The sequence below is a fragment of the Homarus americanus genome, unplaced genomic scaffold (assembly GCF_018991925.1).
Source record: "Homarus americanus isolate GMGI-L3 unplaced genomic scaffold, GMGI_Hamer_2.0 scaffold49158, whole genome shotgun sequence".
NCBI lineage: Eukaryota > Metazoa > Arthropoda > Malacostraca > Decapoda > Nephropidae > Homarus > Homarus americanus.
The window spans coordinates 84290-95000 of record NW_024725670.1 but is presented as its reverse complement, the minus strand read 5'-3'; the positions used below and the strand labels follow the sequence as shown (position 1 = coordinate 95000).

Sequence of the window (10711 nt, the reverse complement as noted above, 5' to 3'; positions counted from 1 at the left end):
TAATGTATTTAACTTAGATTACAATACAAGTTAATTCTTTATAAACAATTAATAACATACAAGAATAAGATAATGGTATGTAATGTCCCTTAAGATATAATGACGAGGTGTTAAAGTGACTACACCTCACTTATGTGGCGTTAAGTAGACACAATAAGTAATCAAATAACCACCAATAAACTGTTGTATTCACTTTCAAGGTAATCAATACAGGTATGAATCATGATATTAACCTGTGCTACAGTTTTACCTTAGTGTTTTGTAAGTGAATATTATTATCAATGTTTGTTTTGAATTCTACTTTCACTCTTATATCCTGACCCGAGCTAACATGACCTAACCTAACCCCATCTAACCCTCCCTCCCTCCTTCTTTCCCTCCACATCTCCTTCCCTCCTTCTTTCCCTGACCTGACCTAACCTAAACTAACCTAACCTAACCTAACCAATAACTTGCTCATCATCACAGTCTTATTATCATTATTTTTCTCATTATTATGTATTATCAAAACTATCATCATCATCATACCTACAATTCCTCCTTTATCATATTATTATTTTCTCCTTCCCGTGTGGGGTCAGCGGGAAGAGGTCATATAACACATCGGTAGTCACTCCCTGGCAACCTTAAGTGTCCAAGCTGAGGGGAAGGTGACCAGGTACCCTGGAATGACCTTGCCTTGTTGTACCAGGAGGAGGGGAGGAAGAGGAGGAGGAGGAAGAGGAGGAGGAGGGAAGAGGAGGGGAGGAGGGAAGAGGAGGAGGAGGGGAGGAAGATTAGGGGAGGAGGGGAAGAGGAGGAGGAGGAAGAGGGAGGAGAGGAGGGAAGAGGGAGGAGGAAGAGGAGGAGGAGGAAGAGGAGGAGGAGGGGGAAGAGAGGAGGGAAGAGGAGGGGGAGGAAGATTAGAGGAGGAAGAGGAGGAGGAGGAAGAGGAGGAGGAGAGGGGGAAGATAGGGGAGGAGGGGAAGAGGAGGAGGGAGGAAGAGGGAGGGAGGGGAAGGGAGAGGAGGAGGAGGAGGAGGGGGAAAGAGAGGAGGAGGAAGAGGAGGAGGAGAAGAGAGGAGGGAGGAGGAAGAGGGAGGAGGCGGGAGGAGGAGGAGGAAGAGGAGGAGGAGGGGAGGAGGAGGAGAAGAGGAGGAGGAGGAAGAGGGGGAGGAGGAAGAGGAGGAGAGGGAGGAGGAGGAGGAGGAGGAGGAGGAAGAGGAGGAGGAGGAAGAGGAGGGAGGAGGAAGAGGAGGAGGAGGAAGAGGAGGAGGAAGATTAGAGGAAGAGGAGGAAGAGGGGGTGGGTGGGTGGTGGGGGTATGGTGGATGAGGGATGGTGGAGGAAGAAGGATGAGGGATGAAGAGGGGGAGGGGATGAAGGAAGAGGAGGAGGAGGAGAAGAAGGATGAGGGGGAGGAAGAAGAGGGGATGAGGAGGAGGAGGAGGGAGGAGGAGGAGGGAGGAGGAGGAGGAGGAGGAGGAGAAGGAGGAGGAGGGGGAGGTGGAGGAGGAAGAGGAGGAAGAAGGAGTGATGGTAGGAAGAGGAAAATGAAGAAGTGGAGGGGTGGAAGAGATGAGGAAGGGAAAAAGAAGAAGAGAAGAGGAAGAAGAAGAGGAGGAGGAGGAGGAGGAGGAGGAGGAAGAGACCTTTGCAGAGAGTAAGAGACATGTATCAGGGGTTAGAAAGAAGAGAGGGAGTGTGTAATGTTGTGCAGTTGTGTGGTCACGTCACAACACCAGCTGATGGCGTCAAACACAGTAAGTGTGGTTGGTGTGGTTGTGTGTGGTTGTGTGGGGTTGTGTGATGATGTCACCCATAGTCAACAACACCAGCTGATGACGTCACCCACATTCAAAAATAACAGCTGGTGAGTTTTTTTGTTGTGTGTTTTGTGGTGACGTTCTACAGAAATAGCATCAGCTAATGAGTCACCTACGCTATTGATGACGTCACTTTGAGACTCATTAAGAAACGCTTCTCAACTAATTAGTCTCTTTTGATAACGAGCACAAATAGTGTTGTTGGTGATCTGGGGTTAATAGTGTTGACTCTCTTTGCTGGAGGGAGGGAGGGGGGGAGGGAGGAGGGGGAGGGAGGGAGGGGAGGGAGGGGAGGGAGGGAGGAGGGAGGGAGGGAGGGAGGGAGGGAGGGGGAGGGAGGGGGGAGGTAGGGGAGGGAGGGAGGGAGGGAGGGAGGGAGGGAGGGGGGTGGAGGGAGGGAGGGAGGGGGGGGAGGAGGGAGGGAGGGGAGGGGGGAGGGAGGAGGGGGGGAGGGAGGGGGAGGGGGGGGGGGGGGGGGGGGGGGGGGGGGGGGGGGGGGGGGGGGGGGGGGGGGAGGGAGGGGGAGGGAGGGAGGGAGGGGAGGGAGGAGGGGGGGGGAGGGAGGGAGGAGGGAGGTAGGGAGGGGGAGGAGGGGGGGAGGGAGGGAGGAGGAGGGGGGAGGGGGGAGAGGGAGGGAGAGGATGAGGGAGGAGGGAGGGATGAGGGAGGAGGGAGGGAGGAGGAGTGAGGGGTGGGGGGGGGGGGGGGGGGGGGGGGGGGGGGGGGGGGGGGGGGAGGGAGGAGGAGGAGGGAGGAGGGGGGATGAGGGAGGGAGATAAGGGAGGAAGGAAAAGGGAGATGGAGAGGGAGAGAAGAGGTGGAGGAGGTGAGGAAGATTGGGTTAAATTCAATAATGGACTTAACGACTGAAAGATTTGTGAACTTTGTCTGTCTCCTCATTATCCTCTCTTCACTTCACTCAATATATTCACCTGACTCCACGCATCTAATACCTGCCTACCCTCACTTACTATTCTTACTCAATATAATCATGACTACACTTCAATACCCTTACCCCTCACTTCACCTCCTCACCTAATTAACTTCACTCCCTTTGTACACCTCACTTCTCTCCAGCGTTACTTAAACTGAGACTCGGCTCATCTCATTAACTTACCTACCTGTTATCACCCACTACCTCATCTAACCACCTACCTCTCTCACTTCATTACCTGTTCACTCACCTACCTGCCTCACCTCACCCACCCACCTCCTGCTCACTTCACCTACCTGCCTCACCTGTCACGGTCTGATACACTTGGAGGTAAACTTTGCGTTAATGAATTATAATCTTAATGTGTTTCCTTCTTCCGGGGAGTGAGTGGAGGGCGTCCATAAAGGTCAACCTCGCTGACTTCTTCCGGGCGGTGGGTGGAGGATGACCTATATTGGACGAGGAGTTTGAAGGATGACCTTTTTGTAGATGCCAAGGAAATGGAGGATGTTCTATACTTTGGGTGAGGAAGGATGGGGCATTAGCAGACCTACCATCCCATCTACCACCCTCTCTACCACCTACCATCCCATCTACCATCCTCTCCCCACCCCCTACCACCACCCTCTACCTCTCTCACTCCCCCACCACCCCTCACCACCCCATCTAACATCCCCTACCAATCTCACCACTCCACTCCCCATCTACCAATTCTCTCACTGCACCCTTCATCTACCACCTACCCTCTCTACCACCGCATCTACCACCCCCTCTCCCACTCCTTCTACCACCCTCTCTACCACCCCATCTAACATCCCCTCTACCACCCTCTCTACCACCTCCTCTACCACCCCTCTACAACCCCATTTACCACCCTCTCTACCACCCCTTCTCCCACCCCCTCTACCACCCTCTGTGTAATTAGTAAGCACGTACACCATAAATATAACCTTACTGACAGTTATAAAAAATATGGTGTGTAGGAGTGTGGTGGAAGGCGGGACCATTCTAACATTTCACGAAATTCCAGACTGTGGTGAATTGTAGCTGTGGTAGGAATGCTGTGGTGAAATAGCTCTTGTCTTCTTTCATATTGTGGTGAAATAATTTAGTCGTCTTTCATATTGTGGTGAAATAACTGAGTCTTCTTTCATATTGTGGTGAAATAAATGTTTTCTTTCATATTATGGTGAAATAATTGTCCCTTCTATCACATTGCGGTGAAATATATGTCTCTTCCTTCCTTCACTTAATCTATTGCTAAAATTATTATCACCACTCCCATAAATTCCCCCCAACCTATCACCTGAGAACAACAGGTGGCCAATACTTAACAAGAAGAGCCAAGCACAACCAGATATTGATGTGTAATAACAAACCCGCGTCTTTCTCTCCCTCCTTGTGGAAATCGTATCGTAAATCAGACAAACGAACGGACGCACTCTAAAACATTACCTCGTAAATTTTGGTGTTGCTTTGTGTGTGTGTGTGTGTGTAGTTAAATTAATATATCATTCCTTTTGACAATAATCCATGGTTTAAGACTTGTGTTTATTTTACTGTTTTACTTGAGTGTTTGTTTAAAGCTCGTGGTGATTATTAGATCTTCACTACAGAAACAGGTAGATGGTTTTAGTTTACATAGGGGAAATATTTTATCTTTTGTAGGTCTATTTTTATATTTCTGTGACCTCTTTCATTACGGGGTTCAATATTATGACCTCTCTTATTGCAGGGTTCAAAATTGTGACCTCTCTTCCTATGAGGTTCAATATTGTGACCCCGTTAATATCTGGTTTACTCGTTTGACCTCAATTACTAATACTCTTTTACGCTATACAGAGGTGACAGTAGTTGATTATTGACTGTATCACCTGTGCCACCAGCTATATATATGTCTTACTCACAAACTGACTCACTAATTCACTGACAAAGAAAAATGTATTCACTTGTGACTGGCCAATATAAGCGACGGCTCTTCCTAGACTTGTAGTAGTAGGAGGAGGAGGAGGAGGAGGAGGAGGAGGAGGAGGAGGAGGTATGGTAGGCCAATAGAAGGTTTGCCCTCCCAATGCGTGTGTGGCTCATCCTACGACATCGGCCACGCCATGGTGTGTAAGAAAGAGGGCTTCATTGCTTGAGGCATGACGAAGTAAGGGACCTCACAGCAAATATGTTGAAGGAAATCTGCCATGATGTCACGGTGGAAACGACCCTCCTTTCATTGGACGGTGAAATTTTCCATCACAGGATTTGAAACACATCTAACGAAGATTCTGGAGGCGGGGACAGCGAGCCTTCCTTGACAGAAGGATTTTCCACCCCATGGCCGCATGTCACCGTAACCTAGCTCTCGATGCTGTACACAAGAGGAACGAGAATGACAAGAATAGGGCATATTGGGAGAGAATTCAAAATGTTGATCAGGGTAGCTTCAATCCTCTGGTGGGATGGGACCAAGTGCAAGATGTTTCTATGCCAGACTCGCGGAAGTGTTATCTGAACGGAAGCAGCAGCCAAGAAGTTACGTCTGCATTGCTTTACCTCAGGGGAACGAGATCATCGGCCCCAAAGTCGACAACGGTCGTAGATATTGACTATGAGGCAACAGTCACTGAATGCCGTATAGATCTGCGGCTCAACTAACTCAACACAGCTAGGATAGCTACTTATGTATTAAGATATTTAATTTTAAGGCAATAAAATGGCGGCGAAGGTGTGGCTATTGGGGGAGGCTGGAGGCCATGATAATAAAAAAGTAGAAGTAGTAACAGAAGTACTAGTAAAGTAGTAGTAGTAGTCGTAGTAGCAGTAGTTGTAAAATAATGATCTAAAAACATCTATATACCCCCTCGACCCAGTCCTTACCACCAATACCTCACTAAGTCCTGTCCAATCCGACTCTTTCATTACCACGATCCAACCCTTCAAAGCCACAACTCGAACCTTTACTGTACCGATCCGGCGTCACCACCACCGACCCGACCCACCACTGACCCGATCCACCACTGACTCACCCGATCACCGACCCGATCCGACCTCACCACCACCGACCCGACCCACCACTGACCCGACCCAACACTGACTCACCCGATCACCATCTTGATCCGACTTCAACTCCCCAAACTGAACTTTTTTTAACACTCAACCTCTACCCCTTATAGGAGTTCTCCCCACCACACGTTTTTACTACTGTCAATAATTAATTTGCCATTGGTGGTGAGTCCGTCCCTGGTGTATGTAATCTGCTATTAGCCCTCATTACCCTGTGCACCGTCCCTCCTACCTCACCTCATCACTTCCTACTCCTCCTCACCTCGCCTCCTTCTTCCTCCTCCTTTCTACCTTACCTCACCTCTCTCCCCCCCTCGTTCCCCCTACCTTACCTCTATACCTCCCCTTCACTACCTATGAACCTCAACCTCCTCACACTGACGTCACCACCACCCACTGACGTCACCACCACCCACTGACGTCACCACCACCCATTGACGTCACCACCAGCTACTCACTTCATCCCATCAAGTAGATAAAATCATTATTAACATATTCAGTGCGGTTATGGCTTAGTCATTACAGTTAATTTAATAATGGTGGTGTTATAGCCTGTTATGTGGATCTTGTCATTAATTAACATGTTAACTAGGGCGTTATTATCATTTAACATGTTAACTATGATGTAAGTGATTGTTGTGGTGTATTATTAACAAGTTTACTGTGATTTTGGTGATTGTTTTTAGTTGTACCATTCATTATTTAACATGTTAACTGTATTGATATTAACTGTGGTGCCGGTAATTAACATTTTTAACTGTGATGCTATTAACAGCTGTGGTAGTTGTCGCAGTAAACATACAACAACAACTGTGATGTTATTGACTCATAAACACAAACATAAACACACAAAAACAAATACAATTCCAATGACCCTCCAGTTGGCAACACCGGAACCAAAACTTTCGACAAACATTCCGACATGACCGACATGACCGACACACACACACACACACACACACACACACACACACACACACACACACACACACACACACACACACACACACCATCACCACTAGTACAGTTAATGTCAAGGCAAGGAGAGAATGGGTATAGTGAGAACTGGCCCAATTTTCCCCTGCATTTTGAAAGTAAATAGGTGTATGTACTTTGCGTCACTGGTATATTGGCCCACATGTGAGGAGGTGAGTGATGGGTGTGCCGCTGTATGAGGAGGAAGGAAGGAAGGAATGAGGGAGGAGGCTTAGGGGAGAGGGAGGTGTGGGGTGAGGGAGGGAGGAGGAGGGAGGGAGAGGGAAGGAGAGGGGAGGGGGGGAAAAAGGGGTGAGGAGGGGAGGGAGAGGTGGAAGGGAGAGGTGGAGGGGGGGAAAAGGGGTGGAGGGAGGGGAGGGAGAGGGAGGAGGAGGGAGGAGGAGGGAGAGGGAAGGAGAGGTGGAGGGGGGAAAGGGGGTGGAGGGAGGGAGGGGTAAGTTGTGAAGGAGACTCAATGTAAAAAAAAAAAAGAAATAAATCTTTCGAGACGGTTGGCACTATCATCGTCTTTGTCCACCAGGCTGACACAAATCCTCCTCTCCTGACGCTGAAGGAGGCCCCTGGCGAAGATTACATGTCTTCTTTCCTAAAAACTCTCACACTTTCGACTCCTTCACTATTTCCTGCCCCGTCAGCTGTCCGGTAACGCCTAACCTAACCAAACCTAATACTTACCCCCAAACCAGACCTAACCTACCCCTAACACCACCTAACCAAACGTAAATTACCCCTAACCCTAACCTAACCTACCCTAACACACCACCTAACCAAACTTAAATTAACCCTAACCTAACCTAACCTACCCCTAACACCACCTAACCAAACTTAAATTAACCCTAACCTAACCTAACCTACTCCTAACACCACCTAACCAACCTAAATTACCCCTAACCTAACCTAACCTACCCCTAACACCACCTAACCAAACCTAAATTAACCCTAACCTAACCTAACCTACCCCTAACACCACCTAACCAAACCTAAATTAACCCTAACCTAACCTAATAACCTACTCCTAACACCACCTAACCAAACCTAAATTACCCCTAACCAACCTAACCTACCCCTAACACCACCTAACCAAACCTAAATTAACCCTAACCTAACCTAACCTACCCCTAACACCACCTAACCAAATCTTAAATTACCCCAAACCAGACCTAACCTACCCCTAACACCACCTAACCGAACCTAAATTACCCCTAACCTAACCTAACCTACCCCTAACACCACCTAACCAAACCTAAATTAACCCTAACCTAACCTAACCTACCCCTAACACCACCTAACCGAACCTAAATTAACCCTAACCTAACCTAACCAAACCAAAACTAACCTAAACTAACCAAACTTAACCAAAAACTAATCTAACCAAAACTTCTACCTCAAACAACCAAAGTGAATCTCATCCCAATTTCCCCATTAAAGCGTAACAAAATAATAGAGAGAGAGAGAGAGAGAGAGAGAGAGAGAGAGAGAGAGAGAGAGAGAGAGAGAGAGAGAGAGATATGGGGAAGGAGGAGGAAGAAAGGAAGGAAGGAAGGAAGGAAGGATTCGTCTATCAAGGGCTACGATCTCCCATTTAAAGTTCCTACACCCTGATACATACATACATACATACATACATACATACATACATACATACATACATAACTAAAAAGCAAAACTCTACCTAAATAAAAGTCTTCGGTGAATAAAGACCTCATTAAAACCTGTCCATTAACCCACTAATTAGGTCGTTTAATCACCTGGGGGAAACGACAGAGTATAAAATTCAAGGAAGATTCAGTACATTAATTTTTCCAACCTCTTTAACTGGTACTAATTACTGATACTAAATGCTTGTACTAATTCCTTGTACTAATTGCTTGTTAAGTCACATTATAATTCTGATATTAGAGAAGTTATAGTAATTATGTCCTAGAGTTAAAGATAGTCAGTTAATTACCTTAAATATTAACTTACGAGGATATTTTGACTTAGGAATTTTTGTGAATCAAGGAACTGGTTCATAATTATCGTGAAAGTTAGACAATAAAAATTAAGACTTTCAATATTACCGTATAATATATATTTATTTTAACATTTAATATTTAATTTATTTATTTGTGTTTACTTTGAATATTGTCACTGGTATTATTGTTTATCTATAGTGTTGTTTGTTTGCCTCAGGTATTGTTTAAGAAAGTCACACCTGAAGCAAGACGTCAAAGGTAATTTAGCGACGAATAGAACACTGACATCAGCTGATCACCGGGTTTCTTTACATCACTAAAACCGGGATGATTCTCTCCCGGTAAACCTCTTCACATACTACCTAACAGGGAATTAAATAGATATTCCTCAATTAATTAAACGATATTCCCTATTCAGATATAACCTTAAATATCCCTCATCTTTAGACATATATATAAATATCAAATAAGGACCATTTTATTGATAACGTATAAATAATGTGGTGAAAAATAAATCCCAAACAGCTTGTAAAATATAGTATGATAAATTAATTAGTGAATATATCGCCTCCCTTTCAAATAACGTCACGAGTTTAATTTATATAAGTATTTAATTCAATTTAGACAAAAAAATTTTAACATCACCATAACGGATAATTCGATTAATTAAAATGTATCGCTTGACAAAAAATATTAGAAGGGAAGGGGGTGGGGGGAGGGAGGAGGGAAGAGGGGTGGGGGAGGGAGGAGGAAGAGGGGTGGGGGAGGGAGGAGAGGGAAGAGGGGTGGGGGGGAGGGAGGAGGGAAGGGTGGGGGAGGGAGGAGGGAAGAGGGGTGGGGGGAGGGAGGAGGGAAGGGGGTGGGGAGGAGGAGGGGAAGAGGGAGGAAGGTAAGGAGGGGGAGATATGAGGAAGGAGGGGAGAAGGAAAATGAAAAGGGGAGGAGGAAGGAGAAGGGGGAAAGGGAGAGGTGGAGGGGTAAAGGAGAAGGTAAAGGGGGAGGAGAAAGGGTAAAGCGAAGGAGATGAGGGAAGGGAAGGGAAGGGAAATAAACGGGGGAAAAATGTCAAAATACGAATAATGACGAAGAAGAGTGGAACAACGTACAGTAATGGATATGAGTACAGGTGAATGGCGGAGCTTTATGGCGATTGTTAATTATGGGGGAACAGGAGAGAGAGAGAGAGAGAGAGAGAGAGAGAGAGAGAGAGAGAGAGAGAGAGAGAGAGAGAGAGAGAGAGAGAGAGAGAGAGAGAGAGAGAGAGAGAGAGAGAGAGAGAGAGAGAGAGAGAGAGAGAGAGAGAGAGTACGTTTGTGTGAGTGTACGAGTGTGTGTCTGAATGAACGTAAGAGCGTATGACTGTATATGTATATAAATGCTCGTGCGAATGTGCAGTATTTAAACAAGCTCAACAGTAAATGATAGGAGATAAGCGGCCCAATTACTGTAAAGTTAACCTCGATGCAGAGATAAGCGGAAAAACTCCAGCTCAATCTCACTAGACTAAGGCGATGTGAAGGTCAGCTAACATAATGGCTTTAAGTTAAGGTTAAGGCCGTGTGTGTGTGTTGGGTGAAACTCTTCTTTATTTGTTAGGGCTTGATGCTTTCAGCTTAACTGGACTACATGGGTGGATGGATAGATAGATAGATAGATAAACATATAGTAGATAGATAGATAGATAAGAACATAAGAATGGAGGAAACTGCAGCGGGCCTATTGGCCCATACTGGGCAGTCCCGTTTACACCCAACCCCTATTGCTCATATAAGCATCCAACCTATGTTTGAAGCTATTCAGCGAATTCGAGTTAATGATGATATTTGGTAACTTGTTCCATTTATCCACTACTCTGTTTCCAAACCAGTGTTTACCTATTTCACGCCTAAATCTAAATTTGTCTAATTTAAAACCATTGTTACGAGTTTGCTCCTGGTTGGATAGTTTAAGTACCTTTGTAATGTCCC

At 46.2% G+C, this 10711-nt stretch overlaps 1 protein-coding gene across 1 annotated transcript in view; it reads right to left on the bottom strand.

Moving 5' to 3' along the window:
• LOC121865275 (glycine receptor subunit alpha-2-like) overlaps nucleotides 1-8802 on the bottom strand; it is a 91720-nt gene extending 82918 nt beyond the window's left edge. The window contains 1 exon segment of the mRNA XM_042364630.1: nucleotides 8755-8802. Within this exon segment, the coding sequence (XP_042220564.1) occupies nucleotides 8755-8802 (48 nt within the window).
• Between the last annotated feature and the right edge of the window lie 1909 nt (nucleotides 8803-10711).